This window comes from Urocampus carinirostris, chromosome 9 (assembly GCF_059441175.1).
Source record: "Urocampus carinirostris isolate Australia breed hairy pipefish chromosome 9, RoL_Ucar_1.0, whole genome shotgun sequence".
Taxonomy (NCBI): domain Eukaryota; kingdom Metazoa; phylum Chordata; class Actinopteri; order Syngnathiformes; family Syngnathidae; genus Urocampus; species Urocampus carinirostris.
The window spans coordinates 42284730-42308008 of record NC_142357.1 but is presented as its reverse complement, the minus strand read 5'-3'; the positions used below and the strand labels follow the sequence as shown (position 1 = coordinate 42308008).

At 41.9% G+C, this 23279-nt stretch overlaps 1 protein-coding gene across 1 annotated transcript; it reads right to left on the bottom strand.

The window, feature by feature from the left end:
* On the bottom strand, positions 1–23237 carry ankrd13d (ankyrin repeat domain 13D). Its single transcript, XM_088343945.1, has 16 exons — positions 22727–23237; positions 22519–22657; positions 22329–22453; positions 21041–21086; positions 20602–20745; positions 20285–20474; positions 18578–18644; positions 15554–15635; positions 14264–14325; positions 8053–8183; positions 6694–6851; positions 6492–6605; positions 5031–5203; positions 4887–4966; positions 2005–2226; positions 1–420 (listed from the first exon to the last, which is right to left on the bottom strand). The coding sequence occupies exons 1-16, from the start codon at positions 22808–22810 to the stop codon at positions 357–359; spliced, it is 1881 nt and encodes a 626-aa protein (XP_088200071.1). The 5' UTR covers positions 22811–23237; the 3' UTR covers positions 1–356.
* Between the last annotated feature and the right edge of the window lie 42 nt (positions 23238–23279).

Genomic DNA, 23279 nt, shown 5'->3' with positions numbered 1-23279 from the left:
TTCTTTGTTGTTGTTTTTTTTTATTATTGTTTCTTTTTTCACCCCAAAACACGAGCAATTCAACAAATATTTCAATATTTTCTTACTCATTTCCCCCCATCCGTATATTTCGAATCGATTGAAAGAATAAGAGCTCTTGTTGCTCTTTAAATACAGCACACTCGGCAAAATATATCATAAGGATTCATATTTATGAAATAAAAAAAAAAACTTCCTTTTGTCTCCTTCATTCTCGAGTTAAACTGACTCGTTCTTCATACTTGTAAAGAAATAAATAAAACATCTGCAATAACTTGATTTTTCTGTGTTTGCAAATGAAAATGAAATAAATTAAAGAGTTTTTTTTTGTGTGGACATTACTTCTCGGTGAGTGACAGTTGAAGGATCCTCTCGAGCTCCTCTTCTTCTTCTTTACGTTTCCTGCAGATAAAATCGGCAAATCGACATTAGACTCGTCTGAAGCGTTCACGGTTCAGTATGAGGACTAATCCGGATGGAACGGATCGGAAAACTCGAACTTAAAATCCATTATAATAAAGATAAAATTCACTAGGGATGGATAAGAACCGATATCAAGTACTGGTAATGTTGTCAAACCATTAGGACTAGTGAGGGTGGGCATTACCGGTATTTGTGACCATCTTGTGACTTTCATAATCAAGAAGTAAAATAATAATGTACAGGAAGAAAAACAAAGATAGAAAATGAAAAAGAAAAATATGAAAATCATGTCACAGAATAAGAAAAAAAGAATGTCACAAAATAAGAAAAAAAGACCAAAAAAAAGAAACAGGAAAAGGGTAAAAATATTATTTAAAAAAGGACCAAAAAAAAGAAAAACGGCAAATGGAAAAAGAAATAGAAAAAAAAGCAACAAAAATATGAAAATAATGTTACGCATGAAAAGAAAAAAAAGGAAAAGGGAATCTATCAAAATCAAAAAGACAAAGGAAAAAAGATCAAATATGAAAAGAGAAAAAGAAATGGAAAAAAGCAAACAAAAAATAGAAAATATAGCAACAAAAAAACGAAAATAATGTAACACATGAAAAGAAAAAAGGAAAAGAAAGGGAATCCATCAAAATCAAAAAGACAAAGGAAAAAAGATCAAATATGAAAAGAGAAAAAGAAATGGAAAAAAGCAAACAAAAAAGAAAAAGAAAAAAGCTTTTAAAATAATAGTAACAATAATAAATGGTTAATAAAATGTAAAAAGGAGAAAAGGGATTAGAAACAATAAAGAAAAGGGAAGGGAAAAAATGCAAAAGAAGGTATTACAAAAAAAAAAAAATAAGGGACGCTAAAATAAAGAAAATAAAACAAAATGAAGAAGAGTGAAAAGGGAAAGAAAGAAAAATATAGAAAAATAACTCAAGGAATAAAAAAAAGAGACAACAGCAAGAAAAAGGATGAAAAAATAGATTCGAAAGAGGAAAAAGAAAAAGGGAAAAAATAAAAGAAATGGAACAATAAAGATGGAAATGAAAACAAAGTCACATGAGAAAAAGAAGAGCAAACCATACAAAACTACCCTTATTATAGGAATATTATTTTCAATCTTTATTATTACTAGAGGTAGTGAGATAGTCAAGTCATGTTGATTAGTTTGGCCCTTAATCACAAAGAGTCTCAAAGGGCTGCACAGATCAAAGAATATTGCAAACCACAGACTATTATGACAGCATCCCCTGATCTAAAACCGAAATGAGGGCAAGGAAAAACTCAAAACCTCAGTCAAGTACAGTCAAGTCATGTTTTTTTGTGACGCCCTTAATGACAAGCAGTCTCAAATGGCTATACAGACTACAGACTATTATGACACCATCCCCTGATCTAAAACCTACATGAGGACAAAGGAAAACAAAAAGGTCACCCCCCCTTCCTCAGACGATTGATGGATGAATTTTTTCCCCCTATTTTTCTTCTCCGGGACGTGCCATAGAGAACGAAATCTATTATCCATTATCCCCCACCCTCGATAAAAAAAGAAAGAAAGGACTTTACCTATCGATTTCCTCCTGCTCTCGACAGGAAAGCTCCATGGCCATCCGCAGTTGCTCGTCAAAATTGCCGGCTGGGTGGAAGCGGCCTACCGTGGAGGGGGGCTCGGTGCCCGCCCCCAAAAGGGCCCCGGGGTCCGACGGGGAGTCGGCCGGGAGCCGGACGGGGGCCCGCGTGCCGTCTTGCCCGCTTGCCAACGAGATGGACAGAGACTCTTGGATGGCTCTTGAGGGGAAAAAGGGAAGAGAAGAAAGGAATCTGTGTTCCTGCACCGGGTCAAGAACCTCGTGATGTCGGGAGAAGAAGATCCCGTAAATGGAGATGAAAAATGGAAAAAGTTCTATTTACAGAAAGAGTTCGGGTACAAAACAAGAAAGTTACTAGGATATACGGAATTCAAAGACATCAAATTGACTCTAACACAAGCTTGACGATGCATTCCTGCAACGACCTGTTGAAACACCAACTAGATCTAAATGAACACAACATGAAAGGAAAGAGGCCTAGGTTTTCATGAAAGAAAATGAATTGGTATCGGATAGTGTACAGAAACAAAACAAGGAAGTTTACTAGCATGTGCGGAATTCAAAGACATCAAATCGACTCTGAACGCAAGCTTGACGATGCATTCCTGCAACGACCTGTTAATACATCCACTAGATCTAAATGAACACAACATGAAAGAAAGGAGGCCTAGTTTTTCATGACGGAAAATGAATTGTATCGGATAGTGTACAAAAACAAAACAAGGAAGTTTACTAGGATGTACGGAATTCAAAGACATCAAATTGACTCTGAACGCAAGCTTGACGATGCATTCCTGCAACGACCTGTTAATACATCCACTAGATCTAAATGAACACAACAGGAAAGAAAGGAGGCCTAGGTTTTCATGACGGAAAATGAATTGTATCGGATAGTGTACAGAAACAAAACAAGGAAATTTACTAAGATATACGAAATTCAAAGACATCAAATTGACTAACGCAAGCTTGACGATGCATTCCTGCAACAACGTGTTGAAAAACCGACTAAATCTAAAGGAACACAATATGAAAGAAAATGAATTGGTATTGGAACAGAAACAAACAACAACGTTTATTGGGATCTTCAGAATTGAACGACAACAGAGTTCCACTAACAGTCGACTGTACATCCTTGCGGCAACACCAACTAAATCTAACTGAGCAAAATATTAAAGTAAGACAACGCGACATTTGATGGGTTACTAACTAGCAACAACTGAACATAAGATACAAAATCATGCATGGATAAGGTAACTACCTTAGCAACCCGCTCTCACAGAACAAAACATAAAATCTCACAATGACGACGAGATCATAAACCGCAGTCTTGGAACGCTACCAAGTGCTAATTAAACAAAACGTGAAAGGAAAGCCAAAAACACATATATTGGGGTACAAACTGGCTCAAACTGTACAAAACATGAATGGAGATGATGCAAGACTTTTCTACACACTGATACAATAACAAGAAAGACCATCATCCATAATATTGCCACACTAACCAACTGAAACTGAACAAAACACAAAAGAAGGAGACGCAGAACTTTTTGGTTCACACACTATTTTTACCTGAGCAAAACACAAAAGAGGACACTCATGTGTGGATAGAACCACTACATAATGTCGCAACACCAAAATGTTCTAACTAAACAAAACATGAAAATAAGATGACGCTAGAAATATTCCCACCTGTGGACGGAACAAGAGAGCGCCATGTCAAAGAGACCAAGAAATACAATGCTGGACAAAACATGAAAGAACCCAGAACACTGCATAGGTTGGGACATGACAAAGCTAACTGAACTAAATGTTAAAGGAACACGGAATAGGTCCTCACGAGTGGAACAAATAATGCGAGCGGCATAAGAACAAGGAGGCCATGACTAACTGGCTCTAACTGAAAAAAACATGACAGGAAGCCGACACCAAATATGTTGGGACATTAACTCGCTATAAATGCACAAAACATGAAAGAAAACCCACTCAGACACGGCTACAACCGTACAACAAGGAAGGAAGACGGAGCTGGACATGTTGGGTGTACCAATCAATTGTAAAGATCAAACAGGGGATGCATGGAAACATGACGTGATGGCTCTAACACCACAAAACATGAAAGAACCCAGAACAGGTTGTGACATGACTTAGCTAACAGAACAAAATGTTAAAGAAACACGGAATAGGTCCTCACGAGTGGAAAAAATAATAATGAGAGCGCCATAAGAAAAAGGAGGCCATGACTAACTGGCTCTAACTGAAAAAAACGTGAAACGAAGCCAACATTAAAGATGTTGGGACATTAACTCGCTCTAACTGCACAAAACATGAAAGGAAAATGCACTGAGTTACAGATACAACCGTACAACAAGGAAGAAAGACGCAGCTGGACATGTTGGATGTACCAATGAATTGTAAAAATCAAAAAAGGGGACGCAGAGAACCTGATCTGATGGCCCTAACACCACAAAACATGAAAGCACCCAGAACACAGCATAAATTGGGACATTACTTAGCTAACAGAACTAAATGTTAAAGAAACATAATGACAGCGCCGTAAGAATGAGGCCTTGAAATGTAACGCTGGACCACTAACTGGCTCTAACTGAACAAAACATGAATTGAAGCCAACACTAAATATGTTGAGACATTAATTCGCTCTTACTGCACAAAACATGAAAAGAATCACACTCAGACACGGATACAACCGTACAACAAGGAAGAAAGACGCAGCTGGACATGTTGGATGTACCAATGAATTGTAAAGATCAAACAAGGGAAGCAGGGAACATGATGTGATGGCCCTAACAGCACAAAACATGAAAGCAAGACATGAAAAAACATGAAATAATCAGAGCTGACCTCTCCAGCTGCGTGTCTTCTTCATAGAGGGGCGAGTGAGGTCCGGGCCGACTGTTGGTCAGGGCCTCCCAGATGGTCACCTGCGGGCATGCGGCCGATATCGGGATCCCAAAATTGCGGAATTGGGAACTCGGGTAACGGTACCTGGTCACTTTCGGTGCCGGCGTCCAGGAGACTCTGCTGAATGGCGAACTGAAGCAGGTTGTCGTCCTCGTCCCTCATGGGCTCGCTGCGACCCGGTCCCAGGGTGCTGTAGTCGGCGGGGGGCTCGAAAACCGAAGGGTCCACTTCGCACCGGAACGGGGGGGGACACTCCCCTGCCGGGAAAAGTCAAAATGGGTTTCCCTCTCTAGTCACTCGCTCAGAACTATTGCTTCAGAAAAAGCTAAAGAATAATTGGAACGCGAGAAAAGCTGGAATCTCAGAAATCGATGGCGTTTTTATCCCTCGACGTTCTCTTTAGGCCGGGGGTGTCAAACAGGCAACCCGGGGGCCAGATCTGGCCCGCTAAGGGATTGGATCCGGCCTGCGAGACAACGCTGAGGGAAGCGCAAGAGAAAAACGAGCTGGGGGTTGAAATATGTCCACTTGATGTAGGCAAAGCCTGGTGCCTCTCACAAACGTATTTCTCTCTCTCTCTCTCCCCTTTTCTCTCACTCTCTATCACTCTCTAGGTCTCTTTTTCTCTTTATTTGTTCCTCTTTGTCTCTGTCTCTTTCTCTCTTTATTTGTTCTTCTTTGTCTCTTTCTCCGTTTTTTTTTCCTCTTCCTTTTCTTCGTCCCTCTCTCTTGCTTTCCCCTTCTATGTCTCTCTCTCTTTCTCTCTCGTTTCACCCATCTATGTCTCTCTTGCACTCTCTCTCACTCTCACTGTCTTTCTCTCTCTCTTACCGTCTCCCTCTCTCTTTGTCTCTCTCACTGTCTTTCTCTCTCTCACTGTCTTTCTCTCTGTGTCTCTCTACTGTCTTTCTCTCCCTGTCTGTCTCTCACAGTCTTTGTCTTACTGTCTCTTTATTTGTTCCACTTTGTCTCTTTCTCTCTGTTTCTTTTCCTCCTCCTTTTCTTCGTCTCTCCCTCTCTCTTGCTTTCCTCTTCTATGTCTCCCTCTCTCTTGCTTTCCTCTTCTATGTCTCCCTCTCTCTTGCTGTCCCCTTCTATTTCTCACGCTCTCACCGTCTCTCTCTTGCTCATCTCATTAGCCATACCGCTTATCCCCATCAGGGTCGCGGGGGGGCTGGAGCCCATCCCAGCCACCCCCAGGCAGTGGGCAGGGGACACCCTGAACTGGTCGCCAGCCAGTCACAGGGCTGTCCCCTTCTATTTCTCACACTCTCACTGTCTCTCTCTTGCTGTCCCCTTCTATCTCTCTCTCGCTTTCCCCTTCACTCTCTCTCACTCGCTCTCACTCTCACTCTCTCACACTCTCTCTTCAATCGGGTTAAAATGAGTTTGACACCCCCCACCCCCGGTCTACAAGATACTGCTAGAACTTCTATCCGGGGAGAACAGTATTGATATCATAATCTGAGATTCACCGAGGACACGGGAGTCAAACCGCGATTTGGCGAGGAATTAAGATAATTCGGAGAGGGTGAGCGAACGTACCGGCTTCTTCGGAATTCTCAGGCGGGTGAAGGGTGACGGAAGCCACGGGCTCGTCGCAGCCGCAAAGATTCCCGAAAGTCACTCTGGCGTTCAGCACGTGAAAAAGCGGGATCTCTGAAGGAACCAGACGGCGGCGTCAGAAGAAGTAAAGAGGGGGACCCCGGGGGTGGGGGACCCCGGTGGAGGGGGACGGCGCCCCCACCTATTTTGACGGGGAATCCCGGAGGCAACCGAAGCGTGATGAAGTCTCGCAGTTTAGCGAAGTGGGCGTTGGAAATGGCCATCAGGTCGATGATGGGCGTCACCTGCTCGGAGAGGGACAGCGGGTGCGTCTCGCTCAGCCACAGGTTGGCCTTGAACCTGGAAAGGAAAGGCACCAGTCTGTCTTCGCAGTCTCGCTCCTCTATTTCAATATTTCATAGTTTCAATTTAGTTTAATCAAATTGAAATAGTGTTTAATATGGCGAAATGACATCTGAGCCCTTGAGTGTGACCTGTGGTGTTCCGCAGGGTTCAGTACTTGGCCCCCTTCTTTTCAGCATTGACATGCTTCCATGAGGTGATATTATTCGCAAGTATAAAATCAGTTTCCATTGCTGATGACACTCAACTATATCTTCCGATGGAGGAATCTGCCACACTAAACTGGAAATTTGGAGGCCTGCCTCACTGAGGTAAAAGAATGGATGTCACTCAACTTCGAAATGTTACTTATTTGGTCCATTTAAATGCCACGACTTGTTCTCAAAAACGGCTCTGAACATTGACGAATGCAATATCACTCAGAGTGACTCAGTCAAAAATTTAGCTGTCATATTTGACCCCGATCTGTCCTTTTAAACACACGTGAAGAATAATTCTAGAACAGCTTTTTTTCCATCTTCGCTATATTGCTAAAATTCGCCCAATGCTGTCTCAGTCAGACGCAGAGATTATAATTCGCATATTTGTTACATCCCGTCTCGATGACTGTAATGCACTACTCTCCGGTTTCCCGAAGTCCAAAATCAAGAGCCTTCAGCTGGTACAAAACGCTGCAGCCAGGCTTTTAACTAAGACAAGAAAGTTGGATCACATGACCCCGATTTGAGCTAACCTGCATTGGCTCCCTGTTAGCTTAAGATGTGATTTGTAGGTTCTGTTGGTAGTATACAAAAATCATGCATGGACTTGCTCCCTCATATCTTTCAGATTGAATTCCCCACTATGTTCCGGTCCGCAGCCTTCGCTCTGAAAATGCCGGTCTACTCGTGATCCCAAGAGCCAAGAAGAAATCCGCATGTTCGAGAGTGTTCTCCATCCGGGCCCCGCTGCTGTGGAAAGCTCTTCCCCCTGAGATTGGATCTGCAACCTCAGTGGAAATGTTTAAATCTAAGCTTAAAACACACTTCTATTCTATAGCATATGAATAACCTAGATTTTATGTTCACAGTATCAGGTGATGGTGTCATAATAGTCTGTGATTTGCAATAGTCTTTGATCTGTGCAGCCCTTTGAGACTCTTTGTGATTAAGAGCCAAACAAATAAACATGACATGACTCTATTGACAGCCTCCGGTACCTCTGAACTTTGCTGGTGAGTTCAACGGGCCGTCCGATGTCACGGCCGTTCAGGTCGAAGTCGGGATCGAAGTATTCTTGGGCCGAGATGGCCGTGGGGTTGTGTGGGCTGGCGAGCTGCGACACGTTGCTCTACAGCCACAAACCGGAAGTTAGTCCTTTTCTGTGTCTTCTCATTTTAATTTCAAAGCCCAATCAAAAATGTTTTTATCTACCGTATTTTCTGCACTATAAGGCGCACCGGGTTATAGGGCGCACCCCGAAAAAATAGTTTTTGGTCCTATTTTTGACATGCATAAGGCGCACCGGATTATAAGGTGCTACAATGGGAACGTGGACAAAACAGTCAGATGGTTCAGTCCAACTTATTACCCCCTTAACATTCCCAAAGCTTGCAAAGACGCAAATACGTGTCGAGAACACGTGCGGATGCGGTGTCCGTACGATGTCACTCAAATGCATCGTTCCATCATTCGGAAGGTTCAAGTCTTGGGATTCAAGAAATGCCAACCATTCCTTAGTTTCTATTTTCTTTTTCGCTCGCAACTTTACTGTGCATATGACAATAAACACTTGGAATTGAGTTTAATTTAAAAATAGACACTCCATTCCATCCATGATCTGCACCGCTTATCACAAAAACATCGAGTTCAGTCTGAAACCAGATACAGGGATAATATTTAGCCGGAGTAGCTCACCGAAGTCGTTGTGTTTAATAATAATGTGCCGCCATGGTCCTCTTATATCCGTGAATGTAGTAAATCCAGGAGAATAAAATATTTACAAATACAGTATAGTAAAAAATGCTTTCTGTATGCCATCAACCACGTGCTATACACATTCATCTTTTTCGGCCAATTGCAGGCTTTGTTTTGCCGTTTAAGCCATTGCCAGCCTGTAAATGATAAAAAGGATCCGCCCCTTGACCTCCGAATAACTTTAGCCAATAGTGATCGATTCAAATGATGATTGACACATTGGTTAGCCAATGAAACGCCGGTAAATAAAATCCCAGCATACACCGCGGACAACTTGGCGTTCGGGGGAAAATCGAGTCGGCGGCTGCAAGTTAGTTGGAAGACTTTGCGACTTAATGTTGATCCATATATAAGGCGCACTGTATTATAAGGCGCATGGTCAGCTTTTGAAAAAAATAAAGGCTTTTAGGTGCGCCTTATAGTGCGGAAAATACGGTAACTCTCTAAATATGGGCCGTGTATGACACAACTGAGAGCAGCACAAGAAAAATGGAGTTGCATCACGTCAGAAGAAGACACACCAAAATAGTCCGAAAGATAGCACTTGGCAGGACTCCTGAGCCTACTTCTGGATTTTCTTGAATACATTTCAGCCGGAGCGGCTTAAAGAACCAATATCTGGGGTTGGTCAGAGCTGGTGGAAGTGGTTCACTGATAAGATGATCAATTTATGCTTATTATACATTTGTTCAAATCGGTGTTGCATATGTTTTGGGCGGCAGTAGCTCAGGAGGTAGAGCGCTTGTCTTGGGATCAAGGGATCCCAGTTCGAATCCCGGCTTGTCAGTGTTACATGTCGAAGTGTCCTTGGGTAAGACACTGAACCCCTAATACCCCCAATAAGCAGGTTAGCGCCTTAGATGGCTGCAAGGCCGCTATTGGGAAATGTGGAGCACATTGTAAAGTGCTTTGGGAAGTCATTGACTTGAAAAGCGCTAGAGAAATGCAGATCATTTCATTTCATCATCACTTGCAATGAAGAATGCTTATCATGCTTAGGTTGTTTTATTCGTGGTCACTGGTTTCATCATAGTGGTCGCACTAATACGATCCCAAAACTGTATGTGACATCCTACATGCCCACACTTTCTTGTGAAAATATTGTAAATTATAACCTTTATCTTCTTTGTTCCTTTATCTTCTTTGTTTTCTTTCATCCTCACTGTAAAATGTGAAACTGGAGTGCCACGTCCAATTTCGTTTTCACAATATGTTCAACCCATTTTGTAACAATGACAATAAAGCTATATTCTATTCTATTCTATTAAGGGAGGACAATCACGCCCCCTGTTTTTTGATTTTCACACTTTTTAGAGCAGCTCTACTTTACATAACCTAGGCCAGTGGTGTCAATTTCATTTGAACTCGGGGGCCACACGATAGAAGAAACATTCTGTCGGGGGTCAGACTAGTAGATTAAAGAGAAAGAAAAAGAGAGCTAAATTAATAAGAGAAAGAGGGAGGGAAAAGGAGAGAGGGCGGGACAAAGAAAGAAAAAGAGAGAGAGGGAGAGAGTGTGAGAAAGATAAGATAAAAAGTCGTGAGACACGGGGAAAAGAAAGGGAGAGGAAGAAAGAAATCCAAAGAGAAATAGAAAGACAGAAGGAGAGGAAAGAGAAAAGAAAGCGCGAAGGGTAGGAAGAGAGAAAGAGAAAAGAGAGAAAAGGAAAAAAGGAAGTTAGAGTAAAAGAGGTTAAAAGACACAGAAAGAAAGACAAAGAGCAACAAGGGAAGAAAAAAGACACAGAGACAGAGAGTGAAAGAGACAGAGTGGGAGAAAAGGGGTGGAAAAGAGGAAGAGCGAGAGAGAAAAATACATACAAGTACAGTGTCTTTGTTCGAGGCACCTGGCTTTGGCAACATCAAGTGGACATATTTCAACCTGCAGCTTGTTTTTCTCTTGGGCTTCTCTGAGTGTTGTCTCGCGGGCCGGATTCAATCCCTTAGCGGGCCTGATCTGGCCCGGGGGCCGCCTGTTTGACACATGTGACCTAGGGTATTCTTAATAACTACTACGGGCCCCAAAGAGGTGGACCTTTAAAACAGGATTTATATGCTCCCTTGTTCTCCTTCACATCTCAAAATTCATTACTGGTGTCTTCTCGCTTTATTTTAGAGTATGTCAAAGAGTGAGTACACCCTTCCCATTTCATTATGTTTAATAGAACATCACTGAAGAAACATCGCTTTGACACAAAGAAAAGAAGTCTGTGTAAAGCTTATAGAGAAAAGTAAATGTATTTTTACTCTCAAACACTCAAAATATAGCCATCAATAACTAAACACTTGGCAAGAAAATTGAGTACACCCCAAAGACACTAAACAAAGTCCTGCTCGTCATTTTCCCCTCTAAAACACCATGTGAATTGTTACTCTTACTTGGTCTCAGGTATGAATAGGGGGCAAGTGTGTTCAATTTGTAGTACACGCGGTCATACAGGTCACTAAAACTCCTAAGATGGCAAACCATGGCAAGGAACTCCCTGGGGATTTTAATAAGGAATTGTGGCACTACACAAGGCAGCCCAAGGCCAGAAGAAGATTGCCAACACCCTGGAGTTGAGCTGCCGTACAGGCAGGATGCAGTCACAACAAGGCTTGTGTTGGATGTCCAAAGAAGCAGAGTGAACGTGCACAGCGTCACATCCAAATGCTATCTAAATAAAATAGGTGCAGAAGTCGTGTCAGCATTACCTCAGAGATTGAAGGCGTGGGGGGTCAGTTGTTGTGGATTATTGGAGTCGAGCATAAGGAGAACGCATTGAAAATGGGAAATTCCCGGCTTGTTTCTCCCGAGTGTAAATGTCAGTGAATGTTATTATTAATCGCCTTGGGCTGCCAAGGAATAACATTCTTCTTTGCCAAGTTCTACTTGGGGGGGAACATGCAGTCAAGCCGACCCCAAAAGTTATTGGAAATTGGGAGAATCGAAAGAGGACAAAACATTCTGTCTGGTAGCGTGCATTTTGAGATAAACACGTGCGTCATCGCGAGGGGGACGGGCTAAAGTAATACGAGATGCTGTCTTAGGATATAAAAAGCCAATTGTCTCTGAAAACGAATGAGATCTCTGTTTTGTACGCTGATGAAGATAATTAAACGAGCTCTCCCTCTCACGCCAAGACTCCTCTGCATCTTGTTTTACATATTTTGGGACATATTGCTCGAGCTGCTCCACGATACAGTCTGGAAGTACTCAGACCATACACTTCAGTAACTTACAGTTTAGGATATACTCTCTTTTGTTGCAAAGGGTTTAGTTATTGATAGCTCCATTTTCAGTTTTTTCAGATTCAGATTCAGATTCAGATCTACTTTATTGTCATTCTAGTACACGTGTATACAGAACGAAATGTCGATGGATCTGACTCCCACAGTTTCCCTCAGTGTCCTTCAGTGTACAGATATAAATAAAGCTGTATTGTGTTATTTACCATAGTGCCGATAGTGCAAGAAGAGACGCTAACCAGATGTGCAAGATGGGCAGTCAGGTTAACAAGTCAGGTACACAGTACCATTATATTGTAAACAATAACACTGTAAGTAATAACACTGTAAGTAACAATAGTGCAGAGATCAAATGTGCAAGGAGTGGCAAGCTATAAAAAAACTGCCACTAGTGCAAAAGTCAAATTAGCAGCCGTTTAGATTTTAGTTAACTATATGTTAGATTGACCATTTAACAGTCTAATGGCCAGGGGGACTAGACTATTGCGGAGCCTGGTGGTCCTGCACCGCACACTGCAGTACCTCTTCCCAGAGGCTAGCAGAGTGAATAGTCCATGATGGGGGTGAGAGGGGTCCCCGGTAATGTTCTTAGCATGGGATAAGCAGCGCTTCTGGCCAATGTCCTGAATGGAGGGAAGTGTAGTCCCGATTATTTTCTCCGCTGTCCTCGTTACCCTCCTCACACTACCCCAGTCGGTAGCGCTGCAGCCTCCACACCACACAGAGATACAGCTGGTCAGGATACTCTCTATGGTGCCCCTGTAGAATGTGATGAGGGATGGTGGGGGCAGGTGGGCTCTCCTCATCCTCCGCAGGAAGTACAGGCGCTGCTGTGCCCTCTTAACCAGAGATGCAGTGTTCACGGACCAGGTGAGTTTGTTTGTGATGTGCACCCCTAGGAACTTGATACTGCTGACAACCTCCACAGCCTTGTTGTTGATGCAAAGTGGGGCATGGTTGGGCTGGTTTTTCCTAAAGTCGACAATGATCTCTTTAGTCTTGTCAACATTCAGGACCAGGCTGTTGTCCTTGCACCAGCCCACCATCTGCTCCACTTCCTCTCTGTAGGCCAGGTCGTTGTCATCCCTGATGAGGCCCACCACCGTTGTGTCGTCAGCATACTTCACGATGTGGTTTGTGGCGGACCTAGGGGCGCAGTCGTGTGTCATCAAGGTGAACAGCAAGGGGCTTAGGACGCAGCCTTGGGGGGAGCCCGTGCTGAGGTAGATGACATCTGAACTGTTCTGACCTATCCGCACAGATTGGGGTCTGTCACAGAGGAAGTCCAGCAGCCAGTTCCGCAGGGGGGTGTTGAAACCCAGAAGCCCCATTTTGTCTACCAGATGTTGTGGGATGATGGTGTTGAATGCTGAACTGAAGTCCAGGAACAGCATCCGCACATGGGTGTTCTTCTCCTCTAGGTGTGTCAGGCTCAGGTGAAGCGCAGAGGAGATGGCATCCCTGGTGGAGCGGTTTGTCCTGTAGGCAAACTGAAAGGGGTCGAATGAAGAGGGGAGACTGGAGGTGATGTGCTCTTTAACCAGTCTCTCGAAGCACTTCATTATGATAGGAGTCAGTGCAACGGGCCGGTAATCGTTGAGTGATAAGATCTGGGTTTTCTTTGGCACTGGGATGATGTTGGCAAATTTGAAGCATGATGGTACTTTGGCTTGGTCTAGCGAGGTGTTGAAAATGTCTGTTAGTACACAAGCCAGCTGATCGGCGCACTCCCTAAGTACCCGCCCCGGAATGTTGTCCGGGCCTGGAGCCTTCCTTGTGTTGACCCTTCTCAGGGTCTTCCTCACGTCAGATGAGTCCAGGTGGAGTGCTCTTTCGTCCTGATTTGGAGCCGCTTTCACTGCAGGGGTGCTGTTTTGTGCCTCGAACCTAATAAATTGACACTTCACACAGACGACTTTTCATTGTATCAAAGCCATGTTTTTTTGGTATTGTTATACTAAACACTATAATGAAATCTCAGCAGAAATGTGAGGGGTCTACTTACTTTTGTGACATACTGTAACATCTGTTAAACTATGAACTTCACACGAGCAGGAGAAACACATAAAAAGGCACGTATAATATTGCAAAAGGAAACATCGAAATCTTGAATCAAAAAACTAGGCCGTGGAAGAGGAAGCGAGCTTTTTTTTCACCCGGAGCAGCTAGCAGCGAGCTAAATGGCTAACGTGATCTGGTATTCCAACTGTATGGAATGGAGCTTACCCCATTTTGAGCCGTGTGCTGTTCAGCGATTCCCAGGAAAGACTGCAGCGGAGTTTTCGAACCTGAAGGTCAAATATTAATCAAAACAAATTGTTATCAGATGAATACCGTAAATTCCGGACTATAAGCCGCTACTTTTTTCCCAAACGTTCAACTCTGCGGCTTATTCAGTGATGCGGCCAATTTATGTAATCTTTCTAACGGCCGCCAGCGGCGCTCGAGTACAAAAGGTAAGATTTAGACCGGTGGAATATATGCGCCGAGGAAGACTGCAACTTCTTAGCTTGTGCACAAATTAAATTAGCGTAGAAATATCCTCACCATGCAAATTGCAAAAAGAAAGGCACATGACGCAGCTTTCAAGCTAAACGCAATCGAGCAGTCCGATAAAGAAGGAAACAGAGCTGCTGCACGTAAACTTTACTTTGCGAGCGTGTTTCTGAATAAGGGAGCGTGGGACGACGTATATATGACATAGTCTCTTTCCCATACTGGGGAAGACGACTTTGATGACGTCAGTTATAAGGAGGAAGATTTACCGCGATTACTACAAGTACGGTATGTTTTTTTTAACAGAGCCGTTTACTGTGTTGCGAGCCTGTTGCTAGTAGCGTTTTGCTACCCTTCACAGGCACGGTTTGGGATGAAAGTTATAATATTATTATTAAATCTTTGAAAACTCTCTCAGTGTACCGACTTTCTTTGAAAATATGTGTAACCATGTATAATATGTATTTGCAACTGTATATTTTTGTCATGTATTTATTTTAGAGACTTATTCTGATATGTTTTCCACGGGCGAATCAAAAAGAAGGGGCAAAAACAACGGGGGCTGACGGGTAGTGGAGTAAAGGTGAGATGTGTTTGTGGACGCAGCGGACAATAGTGGATATATATTTTTCCCACCCTTACCTTTGGAAATATATTTTTTTTTCCCTTGGATTATTTTAAACAGGACCCGGACTCTGCAGGTCTGCATCAAACCTTAACTACCGGTATCATGTTCCGTTCATTTTGCCGGCTGTGGTTTTTGAACTGTGTACTTCATATTCAGTTACAATCGCGGAACTCAAAATCGGGTTTGGGTTAAATTTGTGATTGTGTTACATGTTTTAATGTGGGCGCATGTGGCTTATATACAGGTGCGCCTTGTGTAAGAACAAAGGCGGTTATCCTCTTAAAATGTGGTGGGTGCGGCTTATAATCAGGTGCGCTCTATAGTCCGGAATTTACGGTATATAAAATGTGTTTTACACATGTTATGATAATAAACGTTTTTTGTAAGCTTACCTTTGCTTCGAGACTTATCCTGGTCCGATAGATGTTCCGTTCTCGAGCGAGTTACCAGCTCAACATTGGTCGCACTATAAACCTGAAAATAAATTTAAAATGTTGTCGCTGGAATCAAAAATTCGGCATTAAAATATGTTACTATGAAATCACGATACAAGTCATTATATGCCTTTTCTGAGAAAAATGTATCACTTATTCTTATTAAGTAGCATTATCTTCATTGAATACATTATGGCTACACCGAATAAAAATAAATAGAAGAGGCTATATCAAAATCCAGCATTTGGCCAAATACAGCTGCAGATGTCTTCCAAAACTGCGCAATATTTACTCTCAGTCGCAACGTGGTGTACATGTACAACTCAGAATCATCTTGAAAAAAAATGTATATGCATGTACACCGGCTTTTATTTTTGTGTTTATATATATATGTAACGGGTGTAATAATAACTTTTATTTTATTGAAATTCCTGCTAAAATATGTGTATAGTTTTTGGTAAATGTCCTGCAATGCTGAGTCCAACAGTGCCATCTGCTGGTATGGGGTGGGGTTTGGTTTTGGCTTCTAACATGTGACCAGGAGGCGGGGTTTTTTGTCAGTTTTACCAGAGTACTACAAAGGTAAGACATATCTTTTGGTGCTCCACAAAATAAGTTAATTTTAAACTTTATAACCCCAGCTGACAAATCTCTCACCATGCATAGTAATGTGATTGATATTGTCAAGCTGTTTAGGTTTATTTTCGTTTTGTTTCTGTTTTACTAAATATTAATTCCCCTTGTAGAGATCAAAGAGATCAGACCCAGCAGAAAAAGCTAATGTTGTGACTCATCCATTTGCAGGTAAATTGTACCCATTTTTATACTCATTATTGTTTTTATTCCTATTTTTCATATACATTAAAAAAGGATGATGTTGGTTAAAATTCAGAGTAAAGAAAAACATGTTGAATTCATTGTAAACGTTAAAAATCCACTATACGATCTCTTGTTAAAAGTATCTTGTTAAAATGCAAAGATTTATAAATGTATTGTGATATTCTACCAGCTCAGTAGCCTAGATGGTAAGGCGCCCGCTTTGAGACTGGGAGGTTCGGGTTCGCGCCCCGGCCGAGTCATTCCTAAGACTTAAAAAGTGGTCGGCGGCGCCCTCTCTTGGCTGCGGCTGCATCGGGTCAGATGCAATCGACATTTCGTTCTGTGTACATTGTTACACAGAATGACAATACAAGGAAATTATTATTATTATTATTATTATAAAATGTATTTTCTGTAAAGTGAAAAGACAGCTCTTTGATATGCTTTGTTGTCAGTTTTACCAGAGTACTACAAAGAGATCAAAGAGATCAAAGAGATCAAACCCAGCAGAAAAAGCTAATGTTGTGACTCATCCATTTGCAGAAACTGTAATAATAAAAACCTCATCATCCAGTCCAGCATGAATGTGGATCTTTGGTGGGACACGTACACCGCGGTTACATATATATACAGTATATTTATTGACTTAAAAAAAGCCTTTGATACAATTAATCATAATATACTATTAAAATGGATTCAAAGTTATTTGACGGGGAGGAAGCAATATGTAAAAATGGGAGAGTTGTCAACTGAATACTTGGACATCTGTTGCGGAGTACCACAGGGTTCTATCCAAAGTCATTTAATTTATATATTAACGATATTTTTAATGTTTCAAAACTATTGAAAATAGTAATATATGCAGACGACACTAACATTTTCCATTCAAATGATAACTATATTAATTTGGTAACCTGTATTCATTGTGAATTAATTAATCTAAAAGTATGGATGGGTATCAATAAATTATCTTTACACTTAAATAAAACCAAAGTAATATTCTTTGGTAATCGGTAAAAGTAAAAATGGATGGTGCTGCAACAGACACTGCATCAGAAAGTAAGTTTTTAGGGGTCATCATAGACAAGAAATTAAGCTGGAAAAGACTTACAAACTAAAGTATCTAGAAGCATTTCAATAATGAATAAAGCCAAATTCATTTTAAACTATAATGCATTTTATTTATGATATTGTTCTCTAGTTCTGCCATACTTCACATATTGTGCAGAAGTCTGGGGCAATCATTCCAAAAGTTGACTCCAGCCCCTTTTTATCCTCTAAAAACGTGCAATGAGAACCATACACAGGGTAGGATATCCAGATCATACTCATATTTTATTCCTGCAGTCCAAATGATTAAAATTGGACGATTTAGTAATTTTTTTCACTGCAGAACTGCTATTTAAGGTCAACAAAAACATAGTGCCAGAAAACATCCATAAATGATTCATTCGGAAAAAGGTAAATAATAACTTAAGGGGCTGTCGTAAATTCATCATTCCAAAGGTGAGAACCACCAGGAAAAGTATGTGTGTGTCTGTGTGTGGAGTTAAACTTAGGAACAATTTACAAGACAAGATCAAACAATGTCCAACTATTCACTTGTTCAAATTTAAATTAAAAAAAAAAACGGAATAGAGATGTAGAAAATGGGTGATACGAGAGATTGGGAATAGTCCGTCTAGGGTTAATTTTGTTTTATTGTTGCTATTGTTATATCATGACTGTTATTATCAATATTATTTCTATTGTTGTTATATCATTGGTGTATTTAAGAGGGAAGATGAAGGGGTAGGGAATATAAGCATTTACTTCTTACTACCCCTTTTCGAACATATTATGTAACATTATTTTGTTGTCGAGTTATTGTTTTTGTTCAGTTTTATATTTTAATTTTCGAATAAAGTTTTCATTCATATATTTCATTCTATCCTGTTATGAACGCCCTTTTTAAATGTGAACTTCCTTTGTAAGCGCTGTATACCGAGACTGCAAAGAAAACGTCATTGGCATTTTACGTCAATGACAATAAAGACAATCTCGAATGATGGAAATTGAAAACCTCGAGTGTAAATTTCGAAACCTTGAAATAGATTTGGAAAATGGATAAGCGGAATCTGGGAACGATACTCCTCCGTTGGAGTCAATTTGAGAAAGTCTCACCTTGGCCTCGTACCCACTGACCATTTCGCTCTTCTCGGAACGCCAGCCCCAAATGCCGGACTTGTTCCTAAAACATAGGCAGCAGACAGGAGTAATCAGTCATCAACACAGTCTACAAAATCACGGGCGGCTCTTAACCCAGTCTCTCGCTTTTTCAAAAGGCTATCGAATTTTCCTCCTGTCACTCAGGTTAAACAATGGATAGCTTGCAACACATTGACAAACTACTCTAGTAAGGAGAAATTCAACCTATAAGAGGTCTTTCGAGCGAAAATCTCGCCAGACAATCGAGAAAATCCCAAGTTTCGACCAGATTCTACCACTAGAATAATATCAACAGTCTCTCGTGCTTGCTCACCAACTTCCTACAAGGTAAGTGCTCATAATAAAATTGCATTTTAATTTGTCAATCTCATCTTATTTATCTTATTCCAGTATTTTTATGTTCCATTACAACACAGGTGTCAAACAGGCGGCCCACGGGCCGGATCAGGCCCGCTAAGGGATTGAATCTGGCCCGCGAGACAACACTCAGAGAAGCGCAAGAGAAAAACAAGCTGCAGGTTGAACTAGGTCAACTTAATGTTGCCAAACAAAGGTGCCTCGAACAAAGACACTGTACTTGTATTTCTTTTTCTCTCGCTCTCTCTCCCTCTTTTCCACCCCTTTTACCCCCACTCTCCGTCTCTGTCTTTCACTCTCTGTGTCTCTCTTTTTCTCTTCCTTTGTTGCTCTTTGTCTCTTTCTCTGTGTCTTTTTAACTTCTTTTGCTCTAACTTCCTTTTTCTCTCTTTTCTCTTTCTCTCTTCGCGTTTTCTTTTCCCTTTTCTCTCCTTCTGTCTTTCTATTTCTCTCTCTGGATTTCTTTCTTCCGCTCCCTTTCTTTCCCCTTCTCTCACAACTTCTCTTTTTATCTCTTTTGTTTCTCACGCTCTCTCCCGCTTTTTCTTTCTTTGTCCCGACCTCTCTCCTTTTGCCTCCCTCTTTCTCTTATTTAGTTTTCTCTTTTTCTTTCTCTTTAATCTACTAGTCTGGCCCCAGACAGAATGTTTGTTCTATCGCCCTAAATCACGAAGAGTCTCAAAGGGCTTCACAGATTATTACACTATATTACACAGACTATTTTTCAGAATTTTATACATTCCCCTGCTCTGGAGCCGACGAGAAGAGTAGGTTATTCATATGCTATAGAGTAGCAGTGAGTTTTAAGCTTGGATTTAAACATTTCCACTGAGGTTGCAGATCGGATCTCAGGGGGAAGAGCATTCCACAGCACCGGTGCCCGGATGGAGAACACTCTCGAACCAGCAGAACACTTCTTTGCTCTTGGGATCACCAGAAGACCGGCACTCTCAGAACGTAGGCTTCGGACCGGGACATAGGGGGAAATCAGATCTGAAAGATAAGAGGGAGCAAGTCCATGCATGATTTGGTATAAAACTAAGATAACCTTGAAATCACATCTAAGGCTAACTGGGAGCCAATGCAGGTTAGCCAAAATCGGTGTGATGTGATCAGACTTTTTTGTCCTAGTTAAAAGCCTCGCTGCGGCATTTTGTACCAGCTGAAGAGACTTGATTCTAGACTTCGGGAGACCAGAGAGTAGTGCATTACAGTCATCGAGACGGGAGGTAACAAACGCGTGAATTATAATTTCCGCATCAGACTGAGACAGTATAGAAGGAATTTTAGCAATGTTCTCTTCACCTCTCAAAGGCAATGTTCCTGGTGTTGATGTGCGTGGAGACGACGGGCGAGGTCAACCTCTGCGCCGTGTTCTCCTGCGACGGCAGCATGGCGGCGAGCAAGGAGGGTGCGTCCCGTGGGGACAAAACCAGAGGCTCCGTGTACACCACCTGCTTCTCGTGGTCCACCTCCATCACCACCGCACCGTTGTCTGGACACAAAACGGATTCTTACCACTACACCGAATTTGCCGTGTTCAATTTGGATTCAAAAATCAAGGGCTTTGCTCGATTTGTGGGTACTGTGAATATTGAAGAAAGTAGCAGAACTTCACAAACCTCCACCCTTAAAGATGTAGCTCCTCCGTCCTTTCAGCCAGGTCATGTGTTCGAATCCCAGGAGGGTCGTGTCCACCCGCAAACAAGAGCCACTTTTCCATACGCGGTAAATGTCGCTAGGGCACACTTTGGACACCAAAGGCACTGGAAAAAGAACCGTACAACTCATTGTAAGTAGCGGATTTATTCGGGTATAAGGCACATTTTTTTTGAAGAGATGGTACATGCATTTCAGGTGAATTGGCCGGTCCAAATTGTCCCTAGGTGTGAATGAGCGAATGAGTTGTCTGTCCCCGTGTGCCCTGTGATTGGCTGGCAACCAGTTCAGGGTGTCCCCTGCCCACTGCCCGAAGATGGCTGGGATGGGCTCCAGCCCCCCTGCGACCCTAATGAGGATAAGTGGTACGGCTAATGGTAAAAGATAATGAAAAATAAATACCCCAACTGGTGAACTCCCACTTCATTTCCACATAGAAGTCCCGCGCCTGGAAAATGGAGAGGATTGAACGGTCAATCAATAAATATAAAACCATACACAACACATACCTATAGAGTTCGCAGCGATAGCCTTTAGCTCTGAATAATTTTTTTCGTTGCAAACAAAGCGAGCGGTTTGATGCCACTGTGCGCATGCGTCTTCCGCCTCGGATTTCATGTGGTAGTTATGTAGTGAAAGGAAGTCCGTCTCTTTTTAGAGAACCGTCTTTTTTCGGCTCAACTCAACGGCTCACTTGCTTTGATGCATTATATTACAAATGATTATTGTTGTATAAAGAAGTCAAGAAAAAAAGGAAGTATAAATGGAGAAAATGACAAAAAGAGTCAGGTTTGTGGTTATCCCTTTAATCAGTACATTACCAACAATAATTTCATGCAAAAAATGAATTCCTAATTAGAATAAGAAAACTCTACTTAATTCTATTTGCACGTATTTCTTTCCTTCTACAGTGAATGTCCAAGCGACTTCATTTTTGAACTTTTAAAAAAAATAAACCTCATTCATGTCGAGCAACTCAGTCTCACAACCAGGGTTGGCTAGGGTTACTTTAACTGGATTACTTTCAATAACTTTTGGATGACTCCAATAGCAAATATGCTAATAAAAGACAAAAGAAACTAAATATAAATAAAATGACTCAATTTTGTGCAGGCTTGGGGAGTAACGGAATACACGGAACAGCAAAAATGATGATGGCAAGCTGTTTGGATTTATTTTCATTTTGTTTCTGTCGCATTTGATGTTCGTTTTGCCGGAGATCAAAGAGATCAAAGCCAGGAGACTCACGTGTTGTGAGTCATCATTTTATTCATATTTAGTTTCTTTTGTCTTTTACTAGCATATTTGGTATAGGAGTAATCCAAAAGTAATCCAGTTCAAGTAACCCTACCCAACCCTGCTCACAACAAAATGTTAATTAACAATACATATGATATAACGAAACATGTGTACAATATAACATGTTAAACTACATAAACACGTTTGAATTTTGTAAGGGAAAATACGATAGTTTGTAAGGGCACGGAGCCCTGGAGATTGACAGGTATGGGTCCGTGTAGCCCTTTGAGACTTATTGTAATTAAGGGAGTCACAAATAATCATGACTTGACGTCGTGTAGTGAGAAAAATGCCATAAAGAGGCGCACAAAAATCCACACTGTAGATCGAAAACACCGTAAGGTGAGGAGTATATATCCCGGGAGCCTACTGCATTTGTGTTGTATGTTACCTGTCTGAGTTTGCTAAGCAACTCCGGGATGCCCGCCAGGCGTTCTGTGGCCCGTTTAAAGTCTCTGTACTGGAGCACCAGTTGAACCAGCTCTGGATCCCCGGTGCTCACCGCCTCCTGCAGAACTGAAACCCCAAACAATTTCATCCCTGATCATTCGTTTCCCTTCGTGACTCTTGCAATCACCCACTCGTCCATCCTTGCGCGTTGCAATGAGTGGGGTCTGCGGAGTATCTGAGCAGGACTCTGGCGGACTCCAGGTGACCCAGACACACTGCAAGCTCCAGCGGGGTGCGCCCTCTCGGATCCAAACGCTTCAGGTTCTGATGCTGCAGAACCGGCACGCGAGAAATGTCAGTGCAATGCAGAAGGCAGCAAGAGGCAAAAAGAAAGCTAACCTCTGTTTTTTGCATCTCACGGTCGAGCTGCTGATAGTCATTGTGCCACACTAGGAAATGTAAAGGGAACTCTTCTTGGGCCATCTTTGGAGTCCAATTTGTATTAGGAGAAGACAACTATACTGTAAGTTAGCAACTGATACCTAGCTAGCTAACAAGGGAGCTGTGACTAAACACATAGCTATTTTTATTTATTTAAGTGTTTCGTTTGTCAACGCGACCACGAAAATATATACAATATATAATTCCGAGTTTTTAAATAAGTAGACCGAGTTGCCAGGCAAGCTCAGCCCACAAATTGGATATAGCCCCGATGCTAACGAGCTAAGCTAACCAGTGTACAGTGGCAAATACACTTCTTTCACCACATTTTCCATTATGAAAACTAAATTTGAAGACTCGCTAATAGTACACTTGTTTCATATTCAAACAAAAAGGTTGCGAAGGAATGTCAAAAAAAAGAAAAAACGCCGGCAGTGGGAGACTTTATTTACCGTGGTTTCTCTTCCTGGTTGTGGGAGGAAGCCACGCCCACCAGATGACAGCTTGCTCA